The sequence below is a fragment of the Anabas testudineus genome, chromosome 22 (assembly GCF_900324465.2).
Source record: "Anabas testudineus chromosome 22, fAnaTes1.2, whole genome shotgun sequence".
NCBI classification, from domain to species: Eukaryota; Metazoa; Chordata; class Actinopteri; order Anabantiformes; family Anabantidae; genus Anabas; species Anabas testudineus.
In genome coordinates, this window is record NC_046630.1 from 14,009,416 (window position 1) to 14,031,484 (window position 22,069).

The 22,069-nt window shown below is 38.3% G+C and overlaps 1 protein-coding gene across 2 annotated transcripts in view; it reads left to right on the forward strand.

The window, feature by feature from the left end:
* LOC113148304 (poly [ADP-ribose] polymerase tankyrase-1) overlaps positions 1-22,069 on the forward strand; it is a 69,330-nt gene that overhangs the window by 23,082 nt on the left and 24,179 nt on the right. For both annotated transcript variants that reach the window (XM_026339961.1, XM_026339962.1), the window contains 4 exons: positions 5,506-5,581; positions 18,586-18,680; positions 19,597-19,663; positions 19,841-20,027. In XM_026339961.1, coding sequence (XP_026195746.1) covers positions 5,506-5,581; positions 18,586-18,680; positions 19,597-19,663; positions 19,841-20,027 — 425 coding nt within the window. The remainder of the gene's footprint in view (positions 1-5,505; positions 5,582-18,585; positions 18,681-19,596; positions 19,664-19,840; positions 20,028-22,069) is intronic.

Consider the following 22,069-nt stretch of genomic DNA (forward strand, 5'->3'; position numbering starts at 1 on the left):
TGTTTGCAGTGTGTTTGTGCGTGCATGTTCTTTGTGAGTTTGTTTCAGTGCCTTGAATGTGGAAATGGCATAGCTTTCATTTGGGATCGTGTGTGGGTGGTTGAGTGCTCAATGCCTCAACAATCTCTCTCTCTCTCTTCCTCTTCCTCCCTCCCTCTGTCTCTCTGTCTAACTCTCTCCCTCTTTTTTTGATACACACACACACAAACACACACACAAGGAAGCAGCTGGCCTGACATCGCAGTACCCTAGTGTATTATGGGGTCAGCAGGCTGTTTAAGTGTGAACTATGAACCCATACCTCTCTCACAGCTGAGCCACTGACTTGCTTATCACCAGTGTCATTTTTAAGAAGAATATATTTTCCTCTTATTTTTTCTGTTGTGTTGAGTGAAATAACTCCTACACATGGCTTATGGGATATTGTTCTATATCTGCTTTTTTCTTTTTATGTGTGGCCCAGATTGAGCTTTTAAATTTTTTTAAATGTTGGACGTTCATGGCGGGACAATGTATAACCTAATGATGATAGCATGAACCTGTTAGCAAACAGCTGTGTATTTACACATGCCACAGACAGTGTTATAACAACATTAGCATTACTTGCTCTTTAGCTGTGAAACGTTTCACTATTTTCGCAAGCTAGTCATTACATTTCTTTACTATTTGGTTATATGCAGGTACTGTACAGTGATTCTATTACCTTAAAAATGTCACTGAGTGGCATTTTTAATATATGATATAATTCATAAAAAAAGAGTATTGATTGTTTAAATTTAATCAAACACCACTGACTTTGATAAGATGTAACTTCAGATCTAAGAAACAATGAAGATCCAGTGAAAAATCAAATTTCACTGTTATGTCTTCACACAATTTGTATTGTTAAAATGAAAACTATTTTGGTGTAGTGGTGAGGATATATCTCACTGCAGATAATTCACTTCAGATTAGAAATGCCTTTAAAACATTCACCGTTGCTGTTTTGATATAGTTGATATATTGATATAAAATATCTTAGTCAGACAGAATCACAGATATGATATGTGACTGATCTTTTTTCTATTTTCCTGAAGCTAGTGCTTTGGACCAACTTAAAAAAAAAAAAATCCCTCTACGTACGTCACTAGGTTTCATTCATCCGCTCATCATTTATTAGCACAAACCTAATAAAGGCTATTTACTACCCTTCTTTTCTAGTAAGCTAGTCTTCTGCAAGCCGTCTAGTATGTGTCTGGTTAATGTCTGTGATAGCCCAGGTGTGAATACAGCAGGTTATTGTCCAGAGTATTTACCACGAGTGAGTGGGTTTTACTTTCAGCTGAAGTTTAGGAGTTAAACACCAGGTTTTCTGTTGTTAGAAACCTGAGTTATAAACATAAAATGTCATTTCTAATCATGTGATTTGCTCTACTGAGGCACTTTGAACAGAACACAATTGATTTCCGTGGTGCACTTTTTGTGTCACGTCATGCCTTCTGTGCACTCTACACATCAACCAACCCCCAACCCAAAATCAAGCGGACGATTTCCCTGAGTGAGAATAAAGTTACCCAGACTTTCTCCTGCTGTGTGCTTCACACAATGTCCGGACTTGATTCTCTAGACATTGTCCAGAGGGCATATATGAAAATGGCTTTTTACCATGTTTATATGTATTTAAGTAGCTTGGTTATTGGACATCTATATATACATTCGATCTGATTTCTTCTTACTCATTTCCCAACAGTAGGACCTGTATTGACAGAAACACTGTTTTCTGACGTTTTTTATGTGCTTGTGTAGCTGCAAAGTGACAGTGCAGGAGGAAAGAGGACCAAAGGGTGGCGAGAGACAGACACAGCACAAACTTTATGAATAAAATAAATATGTGGTGGGAAATAACTTATTTACATTTCTATGAGGCACTTCTGTGTTAGTTTCATTTTCAGTAGGACTTTAGGGAGACTTTGATTTATAAATGAGGCGGCATTCTTCCATAATTATCTCTCCTCCACATGTGCTCTCCGGGAGAAATCTGCCTAGGGAAAACTTTCATGCTATTGAAGGAGCTTCCTTTCCAGGTATGAAATAGTCATGGGAGGCTGAAGAGACATTGCTCTCACTCTCACAAATTGGACTTGTGTTGTTGTGAGAACTGAGATGTTAGCCCACAGATAATGCCAAGCACATTGATTTCCAGTGTTTTATCTTGTGCCTCAAGTGCAAAGGTTTAGTGCCTTAACTATAGAATCATTTTTGTAAGATTACAAGATTTGTCGAGTTCATGATGTGGTAACTTATATGCAGCTGATGATAGTTTAATTTGGTATTTGTTTAGTGTTAGGTATGCATTTGTTTAGGTTGTGACAAGAAATAATTTTTTGAAGTATGAGTTTATTTAAAGGATACCAGTGTTGGTTTTATATCACAGAAAAGGCTACATCATCACCTAGCGTAAGCTGTTTATCTTGTATGCTATGTAGGCAAAGTTTAATTCAAAACTGCAGTATTCATAGAGTATTATTAGCTAAGCCATCAAGTGAACTCATACATTAAACCCCAAAGTAGTTAGCTATTTAAGCTTTATTTTATTGGAGTCTCATTGAGATCAAGATCTCTTTTACAAGATGCATCTGAGAACAAGGAGATATGGACATTGTATTTGTACATGATCACAATAATGTGGTTAAATTGCATCATAGTTACAATATACACAAACATTCATTAATACAATCACAAACATCATGTTAAACACAAACATGATCTTTAATGTCTTTATTGAACATATCCACTAAACATACAAAGTGATGGTGGAAGAAGTAAGTGGAACTGTGTTTTAATAAGTGGTTGAACTACTACAGCAATAACCTCAAGCAAGCTCTTCCCATAGCTGTAGATTAAATCTGCACAATGTTTAGGTGGAACTTTGGGCCATTCTTTCTCACCGAACTGCTTCAGCTGACATATTTTTAGGATGTCTGGTATGAATGGCTCTCCTGAGGTCATTCAATAGCATCTCTATTGGGTTCAGGTCCTGAGCTCTGACAGGCCCAATACAAAATGTGGATTTTGTGTCTCCCTAGCTAATCTGTAGTAGATTTACTTACTTCTGCTGCATCACTCCACTTCTTCTGAGCATCACCTGAAGAATACCCTCCCTGACATTATCCTGTAGGATACCTTGATAAACTTAGGAATGAATTTCCTTACCTTATATATATAAGATATTCATGTTTCAAAGCAGCAAAGAAGCATTGGTATGGGGTTTTCATGTTGATTGTTGGTTCTCTTGTTCTCTTAAATTGTCATAATTCATTAAGGTTCAAATTATTAGCTTAAATGAACTTTTCCAATAAAATTACCATAATCAATATGTTTATTGTTGGTGAAGATTCTCAGCCATCCAGGTGAAGTTATCTGGAAGTTGAGTCATGACAACTGGAGTTCCATCTTGTTAGGTCAAAATGTTTCACTACTCATCCAAGTAGCTTCTTCAGTCTAAAGATAGTTGGTTAGAGACCACATATTTATGTTCCGGGTCTGTGTGGTTATCACTGGGACAGACAGCAGACTGGAAATAGAGATTTACAGAAAACCCACCCACACTTACATCATCCTCTACAACGTAAACTAGGAGTCATCGGGACCCTGAACCATAGATTGCAAAACATTCCCACCTCCACAGAAGCCCAAAAGAAGGTAGACAGGCATCTGAAGACAACTCTCAAGACATGTGGATACCCCAAGTGGGCCTTCAACAAGGCAGTATCCTGTTCCAGAAAAAGAAAAATAGAACAGCCAGAGTCCCAGGTCCAACACAAAAACCTGTTCATGCCATACATGGCTGGGGTTTCGGAGAAGCTGAACAGGATTTTTTAGAAAACACAGCATACCTGTCTACTTCAAACCCACCAACACACTCAGGCAGAGACCCATCCACCCCAAGGACCAGATTCCAAAACACAACATGAGCAATATAGTGTATGCGGTCCAATGCGGTGAAGAATGCTCTGAGCTGTACATTGGAGAAACCAAACAGCCACTACACAGGAGGATGGCACAGCACAGGAGGAATAAGACCTCAGAACCAGAATCAGCTGTGTACCTTTATCTAAAGGACAACGGACACTCTTTTGAGGACAGTAATGTCCACATATTGGAGAATACAAGTGGTACTTGTGGTACAACCTAACAAGGAGGAAGTCCAGTTGCCATGACTCAACAGAGTCATGGCACTCTCCAGACAATATGTTTATTGGTTTATTTGTCATTGCTCCCAAAAGAACAAAAACAAAATCTCCACTAAGTTTGATCAATATATTTTGCTAAAACCAGAAATAACAAAAATGGCAAGGCCAAAATTCTAAGCCGTATGACAAGTAATAGTTGATAGTGTAATCTTAGAGGCTTACAACTGACAACAAAAAAATGTGGTAGTTCCTAATTAGGTTGGCACATATCTCTTGAGGGATCTTATCCCATTCTTGTTTGGCAAATTTCTACAGCTCATCCATAATGCATGATTTTTGAGCATGGACAATGCCTTGAACTCCTAACACAGATTCTGAATAGGACTGAGATCTGGGCTCTGAAAGAGCCACTGCAGGACCTTGATTTTGTTGCCCTTCAAAAGATTTGGAAGTTGGATGCATGCTTTTGGTCATTGTCTTGATGGAAAACCGTGTTGAATTCTCAACATTTTGTTTGCATCAAAATCAACACACTTTGTTTTGGTACAAGTAGAAGGAGATATCTAGTTGAGTGTAAGAAACTGAGAAGACAAGATAACTAAAAGGAAGCTGCTGAGCAGTGAAGGTTGAGATGGAGAGAGGTGTGGATGGAGAAGGGTAAACAGCTTGGAAGAAAGAGTGAGAGCTGAAGAGTGTAGGAGGCCAACAGACATGAGATAGTAGTCGTTGGAGAGGTGATGGAAAAACAGGTGAGAGGAGAGAAGGAGAGGATATGGATGCCTGTTTTGGACAAAGAGGGAAATATATAGAAATAAAGAGATGGAAGGAGAGGCCCCACAAAAAAATAAAATAAAAGAGAGAGCGAGAGGATAGGGAACACACAAGAATAATCTTTTTCTTTCTTTTACGGCTGTTATGAGAATGATGGTTGGATTGGCCGCTGGTTCTCTTCCCAGTGGTGATCCAGTGCCAGGGCAGCAAGCCCACAATCCAGGAAACACAACAACATACACAACATCTTAAATCCATTGTAACTGGGCTAAATGGTATTCTCATATATAACATATTCTTTTTAGCTTCTTGCCACACATACATTGAACATACATAAAATACACACTCTTGGATCTCTCCTCCAAGCATGTGTTTAAGACTGTATAAGTCTGTCTCTGCAGATGAAATTTTCTGGTCTTTTGCCTTCAGTCTCAAGTCAGTCTTATCTCATTCTCCCTCATTTTACCCCGAACACTCTCAGAACAGTCCTAATCCTTTATGACGGTGGATGTTTTCTACCTAACGTGGGTGTTTGTATATGTGTGTGTGTGTGTATTTGCAGGAGTGGAAACGAGGAGAAGCTAATGGCCTTGCTCACTCCGCTCAACGTCAACTGCCACGCAAGTGACGGCCGCAAGGTAAGACCAAAAAAAGAAAAAAACAAAAACCCACACAGTAACAAGCTCATCACAGGAACTCTCTGTATCACTGCACCTTAGGAAAGTCATTAGGGTTACACAACTATCCAACTGGTGCTTAAAGGTTTTATTTTCCACGAGGAAGGGGAAACAAATGCTGTTATTGGCAGCTGTGGGCCTCAGTTGTATTAAATAATCCGAGCACTCTCCAACAGGCATTAGCAACCTTTCTTGGCCGTCAGTCATTAAAATGAATAGATGGAGACACAAACTCTTCAGTGAATAAATTAGCACTCCTGCAGTTCACAGCCACAGTTTGAGACATACATCAAATAGAAATCAAATTGACTTAATTAACTGGAATGACTGGTCATCTTGGAACAGCTCTTCTGATACGTCCATTGAAGTGTCAGGTTATTTCTAAGCACAAATCTGAACAGAATGTAGTGAAAGGAGTTTGCTAAACAAGAATTAATCAGAATTTAAATTTTCTGTGTGACGTGGAGTGTGTAACTTAAGTGTAATTACCTATTACCTTTATGCTGCTTGAATGATGGCAAAGTTATTTTAGAGTTTAACAAACTGCTAATCTTACACTTACACGTTAATTAGACTGTGCAGTGCAGAGTGAGACTTTAGGGCTTGAAAAATGCTGGGCATGCTAAATGAAATGCCAGGTAACACCAAAAGTACATTGGCCAACAGAGAAAAGTGTTGTATTACATTGTGTTCACTTACTAGAAATTATTTTGTGGCCAAAGCATCCTTGGGGAGTCCTGAGCTTTAGGTTGAGCTCTGCTCATACACAGCAGTACGTCTGGCTTGTGACTGATTACTCCCTCAGATGAATGACTTGAAGGAAAAACAGACTTCTGTCCAGTTTTGTATTTTCTAGCTTTAGTTGAAGTAGTCCCTGTAGTCCTCCATATCATGGCTTTCCATCATGGCTGACCTTGTTTTTCCTTGCGGAGTGTGATGGGCAATTGGCCAAACAGTTTTGCGGTCCTTCTCAGATACTGTAGGTGTGTCTGCAGACTTTAGTTTAAATTTATATTCTTGTCAGAGTAGAAACTCTTCTGAAACAACATCAATACTATCATGTGAAACTCAGACTCCACAACAAAAAGTCAAACCAGTGATGTTTGATTTAATGGCAGAGGGAATTTGGTGTACAGGTGTTTCTCATGGAAAGGATGTTTTAACTAAGTGATCTGATTACTCTGAGACCTTTTTCAGAAAACAAAGATAGCTGTAAGTTATCAGTTGCTAAAGCAGAGACCACTGTATTTTATGGGTTGCTATGACAACTGCTTGGGGAACCCTTTTACTCTGTATGGTTGGTAACTGTCATATAAATTCGATAACAGCCTTGAGAAGGCACTTTGCTATAATTATGGGTACTTCAGTGTTGTTGATGATGCTCAGCTGCAGCACATATTCATCATATCACCATCATACCCATAATTGTGAGAGAGCATCCTCCATCTATTATCTGTGCAGGTGGCCTGCTGGGAATGTGATACCCCAAGGGAAAACCATGCAATTTGAAATTCTGTGGGGGTGCAGGGGACAAACACAAGGGGTTACTGAGAAATGTTTAAATTTCAGGGTTCATGAGCAGATAAATGCAATCATTTCCCAAATATAAAAACTGTGCTCTGACATATTTTAAAATGACCTCTCCTGTACAATTTGTATTTGTAATGCTCTTTAATTGCTCAGACTGAATGCAACCATGCACAGTAGATGGAATATATTTTTACGCCACTGCAGTTTTATCCTCATTATGGTCTTAGGGTAATTTAATGAGGTGATGCAGATTTACTTTTTCACTCCTAACAGAAACTGTTATTTGAGATTGAGAGACATCTGCTTCATAACTATACATTTAGATTTAGATTTAGACTTATATTTAGTCATTTGGCAGATGCTTTTATCTAAAGTGACTTACAAGTGAGATACAAGACAAGCAAAATATCTGAGATATTTATATCTAGATTAAGGGGCAACAAAACCTTTCACATAGCTTATTTACAGCCCAAAGCCCCAAGCTACAAAGGCATTGAGCAAACTGATGATATGCAATGGTTACGTTAAAAGAAGAAAGTGTTATTGGACCCATGAAAATTTTGAGACATACAATGTAGATGCATAGTAACATGTAAGAAAGACACCGATCAAAATCAAGGTACTAGTAACAGATACTGTAATTAAACATATTATGCATATAACAGCTACTGTATAATTTACACAGGTGTTAACTGGCAGAATTTAAAACTTGATTATGTTGAAAATGTTTAAAATGAACCTTATAGACACATGACACAGACATGATTTCCTGCTAACATTCATGCTAATATGCTAGAAAGTATTTTATCAGCATTGATTTCCTGTTAGAAATGTATTTATGTCAGTAGTTTGGAGACTCTGAGCCCAGCCCCGTGATCCGATATCAAAGGCAAACCTTTATAATGTTCATGTGGCTGAATAGGAGCAAATTCCTGCAGGTAGGCTCCAAAACCTTGAGGAAACCCTCCCACAAGCAAGAAGGCTGTTTTTAATACAACAGCATTTTAATGACATTTGGTTTTCAGAGTGAGATGTTTAACAATCATACATTCACCACTCATTGGCTGTTTATTACTAACACTTAGCTAAACTTAATTCAGTCTAATGTAGCCATATGCGTCCTGCAGTAAAGCTTGCTTTCATGAAGGTAACAATGTTCTGTTTTTATTGAAGCCCTTTAGAGAAGTGTGCATACAGCTGTGTGGTCATTGTGTGTAGTGCTGTTGATCATTATACAGACATGTTTCTGTTATCTAGCCTATCCTCATGGATATAAATGAATATTATTATAGTGCTCTACATTAGAGACATCAGCAGTGTAAAAGATTCTTCAGTGTGTTTGTGAGAGGGACAGAGAGAGATATTGTGTGTTCCCATGCTCGTGCACTCAGATGATTGAGGGCTCATCGGAGTGGGATATTATTAACACAGCTGAGTGGAGAGTGTTATCAAGCTGCCTCTATTGAAACCTACCGCTTACTCCCCCACATCCCTCACCCCCCTGCCCCACACCAACACACACAAACTGGACTGGGACACATACACACTAATGCTTCTGCAGATGCTGCAAAAAGCAAGAAAGATGTGTGCTTTCTGACGAGACACTACATAGGATAACACTGAAATTCAGTGTTTCTGTTATTGTCAAAAAATCCCCTAAAAATATTAAAGTCACCTGTGGACTCTGGAGGGACTCGCTGCTGCTACTGCAGTTTGATTAAGGCAGTTCCATAACATTTAGTGCCTGTTAGCTTTAAAATTTGTTTAGTATTTGATCTAAAGAAGCACCCGGGTCCGAATCCATGGCTTGTCCAGGTGCCTTTCTGTGTGGAGTTTGCATGTTCTCCCCATGTCTCTGCTTGTACTTCGGCTTCCTTCCACCTCCAAAAATGTGTATGTCATGTCGATCGGACATTGGGAGAGGATGCAGATGGTGACTGTTTGCTACTTCTCCGCTGTAGCACTGTGAGTTCCTCGCTTTACAAATAAAATGCACTAATATTATTACATACTTTGAATTGAATGGAATACAATCAGTACAACATATACATCAGTACATCAACATCAGTTTGTTTATTTTTTTCTGGAACATTATGTAAAAATGCACTTGAAACATTAACACAGTTTTTACATTAAGTTAGTAAGACTCATTGATTGAATAAGTTATTAAGTTTACTTTCTGTACATGCCAACCAACAATGAATTGCCTCTGCTCAGTGTAATATCTGTGAAACCAGAACCTGATTTTAGCTTATTCACACTATTGTTCAAAGACACCAGTCCTTAAACAAAATAAAATGAACATCACTGTGCCACATTGCTGCACTGTTTCTTCCACACAAAATAGACCTTAGAGCGTGTTTTAAAAAAAAGCTCCAAAGGTTGATGACGACTATTTGTTTTTCTTGCAGAAATCCATTTCAGAGAGTATAAAATGTGATGGTTGGAAGGTCACATTCTTTGTGAGGAAGAAACATGTCACCCGATGCAGCAGCGTGACTCACTGTTTTTGTGTTTTTGAACAGCATTGGTTGTGTATGGCACAGACTAATAAGCTAAAATCAGTTTCTAGATTCACAGATGTTACTGAGTAGATGCAATTCATGGCTTCTGTCTTTTTATGGGGTTTATTGATAATAACATGCATTATATACATTATCAAGACTTACAGTCAGCAGTTGCTGGAAATTCAGTTTTCTGTTCTTCTTTTAAGGGATCCATTTTTATGTTTTGGACCCTCTTTGCAGCTTTGTTTGTTGTCAGTGTGAGTTTATTTGTGTGTATTTGTGAATTTTGGATCTTCATCTAACCAGTGAGAATCACTGCACCCACTCTTATCCTAGCTGGCAGTAGCATTAAAGATACAGACAACTGAAGAGCAAGACCAAGATTAAGATTCACAGAGAGGAAAGAGAAAAGAAAAGACTTATCATTGAAGCCTTGTTTAAATGTTGATTAAGGGGGGTCATCCTGCTGAGAGCACCACACTGACAGTGTTCATCATCCCTATGTGCTAAATAACATGCATCTTTCAGGAATAGAAGATAGTGATTATTTTACTTTAAAAAAAAAAAAGCATTTGAAAGTATGTTTTAAGGCCTGTATTTTTCTGGCATTGCAGACTGCCTGAGTTGACATTTCTGCTTGATATGCCAGTTTCTAAAATTTGAATTGAAACCTGGAATTGACAGAAATCTGTAAAGGAGTAAAATGCATAAGACAAAAAATATAAAATATAATTTAATTTGTAAAATATTTAAAATGCACTGTTAAAAAATATTAGTTAACTAACTCTGCAGACAAAGTGCTTCAGCTATTTGTCAAAGTTTACACAGTGATGCTACATCCAAATGCAGCCTCTACTGTAGATCATTCATTAACATAACCTGCACTGGCTGACTGTAGATTCATGAGGAAATTTAAGTCAGTGTTAGCTGTATGTTGCTAATGTTAGCTGAAAGGGATGTTGCTTAGTGTGTTTTAAGTTAATCTAGCTCGCCACATACCTAACTCAGTTCCTCCACTGATGTCACACACCTGCACCAGCCACAGCTTTGCATACATGAACATGCCCCTCAAATCAATAAATGATTAAGCATGTGGCAGAGATGGTAAATTGAAACCATTTACTACCTTTTGTCAATCTGTAGGCTCACTAGTTTGTACAACAGCACTGGTATAAAGAAATGTTTCAAGTACTCTCTTGCCAGGATTGTCAGGTTGGCTGTTTGTTGAGCTTTTAGTGGATAATTGAATGAGGTTCTTTTTATTCCAGTGCTCTCCTCCGTATATTATAAAATGTCCCAGCTTGCCTGGGAGTTCTCCTCTGCTATTAAGCTATCATTTGTTCATCTCCTCCAGGATCTCGACATGTCCACAGATCAGAGTCGAGGCTGTTGTCTTGGTGGAAATTTACTCGTGTTTACAAATCCAGCTGAATGTGTACAAGGTCGTAGGAATGACTGTGAATTCTGCTCGACAGGACATTTTTCACAGCAATGCCAGTGTGTTCGTAAATGTAACCAGATGCCCCGTCTGAGAGAACGATTACACTTGTGATTCGTTGCATCTGAGAATAAAAATATCCACAGGCTTTGTTAACTGTTCAGATGACAGATGACAAATGGAGTATGGAAAAGTTTTAATAAACTTTTGTCACTGACAAATTTAACCTTTTGCTTCCCTGTAAGCCCATGGCATGTTGTTGTCTGAGGAGATGCAGTTATTGTGGACAATCAGACAAATCCAAATTCAGTATCTCAGGATTATTTCATTTTCATAATTTCTATGAGTTGATAGCTGTAATAATACAAATTAGATATTGTTTTACCAGGACAACAATATCAGTGCCCGAACGTGGTGTTTGTAAGCAACTAAAGTTGTACTTGCATTGGTTGATCAACGATCAACAACACAAATAATAAAATATTCAAAAATAAATGATGCATAATATCTGCCAGCAAGAGTCATTTTTGCTGCAGATCACTTTCTACTAAATCCAACTGTACCACCATTTGTTATAAATGTCCAAGTCCTTGATACAAGTGTCTGTGATCAAACATAACCAGTTCTTGGTTGCCATGTGCAGATACTGCAACAAGTAATCTTAAAACCATTGACAGTGAGTGTACAGTAATCGATAATTTCAAGGTACTTTTCAAGCAAGAAGTTTGTACATTTTGGTCCATTCTACTTCTTATTGATGCTTTTGAGATTTGATTCTTTTTTGTCAGTAGAGAGTTTGAAAACTATAAAACTGGCATGTCCATCTTTTAATTGACAGTAAGAAGGACAGTTTCTGCTGTTTTCGAGGATTGTTTTCCTGAAGTTTGACTTTTTTAGTTGCTGAGCTTTAAACTTTCTGTGGAGCCCCCAGCTCAGCCAGTGATCGTCAGTGTTTGTAGCTGGGAAGCAGAGCAGATAGACAGGTGATGGCTGCGATATCAGTGTGTGTGTTTCTGTGTGTCTGACTGTGTGAGTCTGCATGCAGAGCAAAAGATAAAAAGACTAGCTGTAGGTTATTTATCTTCCAAGCTGTTGGCTGGGCTGAGCTGTCAGTGGCTTGTAGTGTGTGTGAGAGAGAATGTCAGTTAGAGAAATAACACACAGATTTGCTAATATGTTTATTGATCCAGCAATCCGACAGTACTCATCTTGTTATAGCATCCACCTGCTGATGTGCAGGGCTGACATAAACCAGGCAGCTACAGCAGCAACTGTTAATGAGCCTGTTTTTAACTTGAGTCTTTGCATAATAATTAGTTTTTAATAGTATTTTTTAAATGTTTATTTCATCAATCGTTAGGACCACATGCAGTGATTGTTGGCAGGTCTCTGGCAGACTGGCTGAATCAGTCTTGTAGTTCAAAAATCCTTCCAAGAAAGACATGACACATCAGTGTTACCAATTTTGTGCTGTAAAGTTAAAACACTTACAGAACTAAAAAATGCTATTCTCTACACAATACCCTACAGTCATTCTGTACGGATCAATGATAGGTTCATTAGGACATTTGAATTTTAAAAACATGGCTCTCAGAACCTTGTGTGTTACTTTTAGTTATTTTTTTCACATTGGAAACATGGTTTTAGGCATATGATTCTGTAGCGTGAAGCCAAGACAGAATCTTCCCTCTGAACTGAAGACCAGAGCAATAAATTCTGACTCTTAGTGGGAGACATCACTGTTTATCCATTATCGAGCGCCCGAGTATTATTATCCAATCATGCTATTGTCAGTAATATACAGTGAAATATAGCAGTTAGATAAATGTATGTCAGCTCCACAAGATGTACTTTGTGTTTTTGTCATCCAGCTGAAAGAATCTCCACATCAGTGACAATTTATTTTGTCCTAAAAGATGTTTATGACCCCAAAGTGCACTTTTTTGCCGACTGATGTTAAAACCAATGCTGCAGACCACATGGCTGCACCTCTAGTTTCTACACAGACAGTGTGTAAAGTATAGGGTGTTTATATAATTAGTTTCAATTCAGGTGCAGACAGCTATTTATTTCATCCACTTGTGGTACAAGTGCAGCACTCTTTGATATTCGGACCAGTTATGTAGAAATATGTCTCACTGCAGGCAAAATATTTTTTGTTTGAAGAGAATCTGGGGCTAAATGATTGGTCAAGACTGCATTATTGGCAGCGTTGTCTGTGTTGCATCTGGTGAATTCACAGATTAATGGTTTAAGTCAAAGTGTAGGAGGTCTAGAACCTGCAGGGCAAAGCTAAGAAATAACATCAGAGCTTTAAAAATACACACACACTCACACACACACACACACACTTACACACACACACACACACACACACACACACACACACACACACGCAAATAACACCAAATAAAATGGTCCAAACGTGGCTGTTCACCCAAGAATAGATCATGTCTCGTTGCTATGGCAACTGCTGACAGCTAGCAGTCACCGTTGTCATGGGAACAGTTTGACAGGCTGTAAAGAGAGGAGGAAGACTGAAAAAGAGAGAGCAGAAGATGTAAGAGAGGTAAAAGAAGAGAATGAAAACAAAAGAGGAACTAACACAGCAGCAGATTGCACACTGCATATGCGTATGATTGAAATAGTTTTATAGTCCTACTTATTTTTCATGCTGTTTTTCAGACGATTGTGTTTGCTGTTATAAGCAAAATCTAATAAATGCTGTACTGTGAGGAGACTGCATTACTTTGAATTTACAGCCAGCATTCAGATGCAGTGTTCCTGTGTAAATAAAAGAGATAAATGATACCAAGGAAAGTCAGAAAAATAGATTAGTGTTTTCCATCATTGCGTGAACATTCCCACAGCATCTCTTCTCGCTTCCTTGCCTCCTTCATTTTCTTCCAGTATTTCCCTCCTTCGTTTTATTCCCCTACTCCATCCCCCTCCACCTCACAGAAAAGCTTTTAGATGATTAAAACAGAACAGAGGGGATTTTTTTTTTGTATTGCTATTGTTCACTGTCAGCACCATACGTGCTGATTGCATGTACTGTATTTGAAATATAGTCCAGTAGGTTTTTTTTACTTTAGGGCAGCATATTTATTGAAGTCTCAGAAGACTGTATAGGGAGAAAAGCAGAAAAACAGTTGCATCATAAACAAATTGGGACTGCTATTTGAAAAAAAAAAAGTCATATTGAGATCATTATTGAAAATATTGCAATTGAGATATAATAAACAATTGGACTAATGGGTCTACTTGGGTTTAACTAGGTTTAACTAATCAACAGTTGCTTACAAAAAACATTAAATTGCATTTAAAAAGGATTTACCAAAGTGGACACAAATGTGTCCAAAGTGAACACATTTGTTTTCAGGCTGACTAAGTATTTTAATAGTAACTTATGTTATTGCCGGGTAATAATGTTACATGCATTATATAAACTAATGTTAGGTGTCTGTGGTCACTGTGGAATAGTGCCTAGGGAAATGTCAAAACATATGCAGCAAGGAAATACTCCAGGTATATCAAGAATTAATGTTGTGTATTGAATGTATACTAGTTGATGTTTTCATGATACCAGGTCATAATTTATTTATATTTGTTTGTCAGCTTTACTGTAGGTTGATGTCTGAAACATCCTCAGCCCCTCCTCAGTATGAAACAGGACAATCAAAGTGACATAACAGTATATTCAACAGATAAAAGAAAAAAGAACTATTTGCACATACATAAATGCTTGTTCATACTGATTAAGGTTATAAAGAACAGGTCAAGTAATTTTAGTGTCCTCGTGCAGCCGGTAGTTTTGTGAGCTGGGTTTGGAGATTCTTTGTGCTGGTAGCCCCAGATGTCTGCCCCCCTTTTGTCATCCTCTGCATTGTCCTACAGTATCCTGACGATGGGGGCCAATGCAGCGGTTACATGAAGCCAGCAATGCTGTCATTACAGTCACGTCTGTCAAATTCTGTGCAGAGAGGTGGGGTGGGGGGGTGGGGGGTCGCAGGGGGTGGGTGTCAGGAGCCAGATCCTGCCCTGCTGCAAAGGGGCTGAGTGTTCAACTTCTCTAAGGAGGCTGGTCAGCAGTTTTCAACATCTTCTACAAAGCAGATAAAGTTGACACTATTGTTTCTTTCATCATTTGATTATACACTCTGTCCAAAAGAAAAAGTCACACGTTAATATTTCATTGGACCACCTTTGGCTTTGATTACGGCACGCATTCACCAGGGCATAGTTACGATAAGCTTCTGCAGTGTCACAACATTTATTTCCGTCCAGAGTTGCGAAAATGATGTGTCATGCTCCCTGAACCTCCCTCCTCTTTCACAATTTGAGCCAGATGAGTCCTGGCATTATCATCTCGAAATATGTCTGTAACATCAGGGAAGAAAAAATCTATTGATCTAATAACCTGGTTATTCAGTATATTCAGGTAGTCGGCTAACCTCATTCTTTGGTCACATAACTTTGCTGAACCTAGACCTGACCAACTGCAGCAATGCCAGATCATAGCACTGCCCCCACAGGCTTGTACAGCAGCAGCATCTCCTTAGATGTTTTCTTTGTTTGATGCATGTCAATGATTTGACTGCCTTCTGAAACTGATTAACCATCCATGCAGTAATTATTCCTTGGGAGGCTCTTATGTATTTGATTAGTTGAATCTAGGTGGTGACATTATCTTTTTTTTGGACGGGCAGTATAGTTCTGATGTAACTTCAGGATGTGTGGCTTTGTAACATTTTAACTGTTACTCTATAGAGTATATGGCGATTGTACTTTACCAAAAATAGTAAAGCTCTTGCTCCTTCAGCAGAAGAATGTGAAAACATCTGTTAATGACAAAGTATTCATTAACACCAGTCAGTATAGTAGAAGTCTAACAATTTAGAAAACATACATTCAAGAAAAACTGTCATTTTTACACACTGCACTGCTGCTCTGCTGTCTTTTTTTAATGAGCATTCATTAAATAAAAATCATTTGTTCCTTTCTGCCTTCTAAATCATCATCATAAGGTCTGGCAAGTATTAAATGCTTCATAAAATGGCAGCTCCTTTTTAAAAAAAAAAAAAAAAAAAAAGTCTGCAGTGGACTAGTTGGGGGATGTAGAATGGGTCAGATAGATGTTAAATGAATGTTGCTTTTGATTATCAGCACTATTGGCTTCTGGCTACTGAGGTCAGAGTGATAGAGTAAGTTTCAGATGGAGTTGTGCTTTATGACTTTACTCCAAATAAGCTCATGGATGTGTGGAGAATTCAATACAAAACCTATTCAAGCAGTGATGGTGGTTCGTTCTATGTGGCAGCAATCTTATAGTCCCTCTCACATACACACTTGCACACACACGAGCATGTACTCACACATAACGTTGACAGATTGAATAGGCGGAGCTTAAACCACTAAGTCTGACCCTGGCAACGGCATCGTGGTTGATGCATTATGGTGATGCAACAGTGCACACATGTGCGTGCACGTGTGTAAGGTCTAACTGATGACTCATTGATAGCTAACGGTTTAAGATGTACTGAAGACCTGATTAATGCTTTACATGTGATTTTTGCTTATTTATATCCCCAACAAATTGCAAAAACAAGTGCACAGGCAAAGACTCACACAGAATGACACTGCATTTAAAATGCGGATGATGACTAACTGTGTACCCTGTCCAGCTCTTTCCAACTGCTGCTGTCACATTCCTGTAAATACAAGTGTGCCATCTGTCCACCCAGCTCTGCTTCTGTGCTGCTGCCACTGCTACTGCTGCTGCTGCTCAGTTAAGCTGCAGAGTGAGCAGCAGGGATCACCAAAGATTATCTATTTTTCAAGAAAAGGTCTGTGCAAAGTGCCACATGGAACTAAATTAAAACAACCCCAACTACAACAAAAAAGATGAAAAATAGCCAAAGTTTTTACGTTTCTTTCTTTTGCACACTTTGAAATCCAGCATTATAATTTATGAGGCAGATATGCAGCCAGGAGAGAAAACATGATCATGTTTGTCATTAGGTTTGTGGAAAAAACGCCAGTGTCAACATCTTTATAAGGTTGCCAAGATTTTGCATCATTGTAGTCTGTCTTCATAAAAAGATTTTCCTTTTTTCTTTTTTTTTTTGTATGTTAGGTTTAGCTTTATAACATGTTGCCAGAGTCTATGGTGCAGTTGGATTGGTGGATAGTGAATATGCTGCTGTCCTGCTATTAAATTTTGGGCCACTGTGAAGTTGTCACACCACCATTGTTATCCTCCTGACGTGAATCACACCTAGTTTTTTTCCTCTGAGCATCACTTCACTTTTCCCAGCAGCATCACCAGCCTGCTGCCATCTCACAGTCATGCCTTGACATCTTTCTTTAAGAGCATAAAGAAAGATGTCAACGCATGACGACAGCACAGGTTCATCAGCAGGCTCACCTATGTTGCTACAGTGTGACATGACTGTATGGCATGATGAGGTGGAATCTTTTCACTTGCCAGAGGGTGATGGCACTAAAAAACAAGTTGTTAGTTCATTCATAATATAGTGGCAAATCAAGACATTCAGACCTTGATATGAACAGAAATTATGGGAATAGAATTGAATATGACTGACATAAAGTAGTGTGTGAGGTAAAGAGTTAACAATCATAACATTCATAGTGTATGTGTAAATATTCCTTGAGTAAATAAAGCCCTCGGTGAACTCCCTCTCTGCACGGATGGCGAGTAGTAGTAGTAGTATCATTTATTTTTTCCATTATTTAGAGCTTGAAGTAGTCTCAGTTTTAGAGACTTCAGACTAGTATCTAGGAGGTCTCAGTAAAAACACACAGTACTTTTGAATGCCAGCGGGTTAGTGGATAAACATGACAGATAGGATGTGAAAACAAGACACCGCTGCACCTTAAACATTTAATTGATGCCTGTCCAAAATGCAACATGTTTTTTTGTTGGCACATTGTGTACTTTTATGCCTCTGCTGCATAGTAACTTTAATCCCAGTGCTATTCACAACATAGTCTCTGGTACATCAAGTAAAAAGACTTATATATCATGATGAGGAGGTAGGGGTCTACCTTATTTTTCTATATTTCTCCTCTTCTCTCCAGCTTTGAGAAATGACCTTTGCTGAGAGGACATGGGGAGAAGTAATCTCATCTCAGTCCCCTCTTGAAGCATTAAGAACTGCAACATTTCATCAGTTTTATATAGGAAGTATAGTCAGGCTATGTCATTATAGACTGATTCTTGGTTGGAACAGCAATATTGGAGAGTACATGCTTTAGAAATGTCCATGAATCTGTCTGCTGAATGACAAAATACCTGAATGAATTGAATTCTCAATGCTTTATTTGTACACAGAATTGATGTTAATGAAATCATAATTATAGGCTGTCATGCTTTACAAAGACTTATATTTATTATTTTATATATTATTATTTATATCACTCTTATTTTTTCCTCTTTGTCTTTTTTCTGTGTCTTCTCCTGTCTGCAGTCAACTCCACTTCACCTGGCAGCAGGATACAACAGGGTGAGGATAGTTCAGCTGTTACTACAGCATGGAGCAGATGTTCACGCCAAGGACAAGGGGTATGTACAAGTAAATAAAAAAGAAAAAAGAGAGAAGGTTTATTAAAGCCAGGGAGTGGAGCAAACACATTTTGAATGTACCAGAATTGTCCTTTTTTGTGATATCAAAATCTCACATCTAGCTTAGACAAGAGTCTATTTAAATAGTTTGATTTATGATCAATTATGTAATCTGTCACAGGGACATCACCAAAAATTCTTTCTTCACTTGATTAGATGAATGCGCCCCTTGCAGATTGGTTCTTTTATCATTTTCAAACTGGGGAAAAAAGAACATAGCAACCATGCTGATAATGTTGTCAGATTTCTCTTGAATTATCCATCAAAATGACTTTTTGAATACGTTTGAGGAAAAATAGGCCATGCAGACACAGCGGTACGTGCAGTCAGTTTAAAACTTTGTTCTGAAATGTGTGAACAACTCTCAGATGTACAGTAGTGCCATGGAAATGTGTACAGATTTAAGTGGTTCCCAGAGGATGGTCCTGATCTACACAATTGTCATCATTGGACTTTTAATGTAGTGCCACCACGAGGTTGAAATTTGGGGTTTTAAGTGAGTCTATTAGAATACATTTTTGTACATTCATGTCCTTGTTAGGATTAATTATAAAACATGTGGAACCATCATTAGGTCATTGTTTGAAATTGTCAAATAATTTAGGTTTATTACCAAATACCTATAAAATTAATGATATTCCCATCAGCCTTAGCTACATTTTGTGTTTAGTAATTAGCAAATGTTAACATGCTAACCAGCTAAACTAACATGATGAACAATGACATGATTTCAGCATTATGCAGAGACTCTTAGCTTTACAAAATGTATTATTAAACGGAAGACATTTTCATTTAAACTGAACTTGATTTGTATTTGTATTTGTTGGTTTATTTGTTTTGTGTTTGTCTCTTCCAGTGGTCTGGTGCCTCTACATAACGCCTGCTCTTATGGACACTATGAAGTTACTGAGCTGCTGCTGAAGGTACACACATACACAAACACACTGCTAGATCTGTATTTACTGAGGCTGTGGAATTGACCGTCAACCCATGTGATTATCACTATCAGTGTTTTGTTGTTATTTTCTTTTATCTTCTCTCTGTTATTTTTTTCATTTTCTCTCCTCTTCTTATCCACCAATCCGGTTTTCTCCTTTCAGCATGGAGCATGTGTTAACGCCATGGATCTGTGGCAGTTCACCCCTCTGCACGAAGCGGCGTCTAAAAACCGAGTGGAGGTTTGCTCTCTGCTGCTAAGCCACGGGGCTGACCCAACCCTGCTCAATTGCCACAGCAAGAGCTCCGTGGACATGGCACCCACTCCTGAGCTGAAGGAGAGACTTACATGTGAGTGTGGTGCTTGATTTTCAGCTGCAGTGTACAGCACTGCTAAGTGTGTCAAGGTGCTGAATTAATGAATAGGTTGTTCTAGGAAGAGTATATTTACACCCGTCATGTTTGGAGCAGTTGATTTGAACCTATTTGTGCACTGAGCTACTTGAGGATGTGAACCTCAGTCTTTTGACAAGAATACTGTTGGAGCAGGAATCAAGGAATTGCATGTGTTAAGAGAGAGGTGCTAATGTCTTACACAAACTGAGCAGAGCAAACGTATGTCTCACCTGATGCTTACATTAAAATCTCTTTTCATTATTTATGTAATTTTTCCATCTGAAGAGCAAGTATTTCATATTTTTGATTTACGTTATGAAGGTAAAATAATTTTTGGCTTTGGATGACTAGTCGTTCAGTTTACCGACAGTTGACATTTGAATATGTATATCTTGGGTTTTGAAACTGTTTTAATGTTTTGGGGAAATTTGTATAGGACTGAAGAACTCTGACACACTCTACTAACAAATTGCTGCTAGTCTAGCACAGTTAGGGCTACACAACCTTAAAGAAGAACATCACTGTTTACAGTTGTTGGGTAATACGTCTGCATATGCGAAAGTGTTGGGAAAAGCCTGAGTGAGTCCAGTGGTAGATGCACAAAGTCTGATAAATTACCTCGAGTGACGCATCATTATGTTGGTTGGTGGTGAAGGGTGTGGTCAGAAAGAGCTTACCAGCTGTGTGTTGCTCACTCCTGCCTTTGCTTGGCTACTACTACTGTAGCATAACACACCCAAATTGCAGGATAAATTGTCAGCTGCTGTTGTGCAGCAGTGTAGGCACCAAGCTTTGCCAGGGGGGAGAAGAATGAGTGCGCGAAGCAATGACAATATCTCTTGATCTGCTCTATCTTTATGTTATCTGATACAGTGAAATGGCTTGTCCACCAAATAATATGTCCCACACTCTTTTATATGTGATTTACAGGAAAAACAACTGTTATATTCAGGCTGACACCAATAAAATAGTCATGATACACAATCACTGGTAAAAGAAAACTAGTCTGTACCCTGTATTATGACCCTCTGATGTAAGAAGGCATGCAGACACACACAAACATACAATCACAACATAGCTGTTTTAACACCTCACTATGAGTAAGTAGTTTTATGCTGTATCTCTTGTATGTATACACAATACATGTGGTGGACTGATTTACCCTTTGAAATACTGTTTTTGTATTGTTCCAAACATCATTATTAGTCATATAATGCCCAAATTGCACGCCTTAATGCATTTTGGAGATGCATGATATGTTATTAGGCAGATCACTATCATTAAATTCATTTTTTATCCAGAAAAGCAGCATTTTCTTGATGTCTGCAGCCACTACAGAGTCAGTGCAGACAAGATAAGTCTTTGTCTCTGCCAGAAAGCTCTCTGCAACTCTTTGAAAGTTAATTAGTGTGTCCTCCGCCTGCCTGCTACACTTGTTGCTTTATCTTTGTAATGACCCAGATCAAAACACAACTAAAATGCTACATGAATCCTAATTCCTTCTTAATTTTATTTACAACTTCACAACAATTGGTCTTGTTAGTTGTTTGTTGTTTTCATCAGGGTGTGTTGTTGAAAACCAAGTGGGTCATTTGTTGCAGTAATGAGACTTATGAAATGCTACCCAAACATTTTATGATTTCATCTTTACTGCAGTTTAATAATCAGACGTCTGATAAAGTCTTTATCCAGATTTAGATAAAGCCTCTTATCTAAATCTTGGTGAAAAGAGGTTTCTGCCTAATTGGACAATAGTCTGTGCTATTTGTGTCCTTTTCCCGGAAGAAATTGTTATGTGTCCAGTACAGACTGTGAAAATATGTTTGACACCTTGACATTTAACCTCCTGTTGCCTTCAATACAGGTGTGGGATGTTTTTTGTTAACAGTAGGAAAGTGACTATATTCTGCATGTTCTACTTGGTACAGTGGTTTGATGACTAAATTGCTCTTAAACTTAGGTGACTCTTGATAATGGTTTTTAATAAATCCACCCCC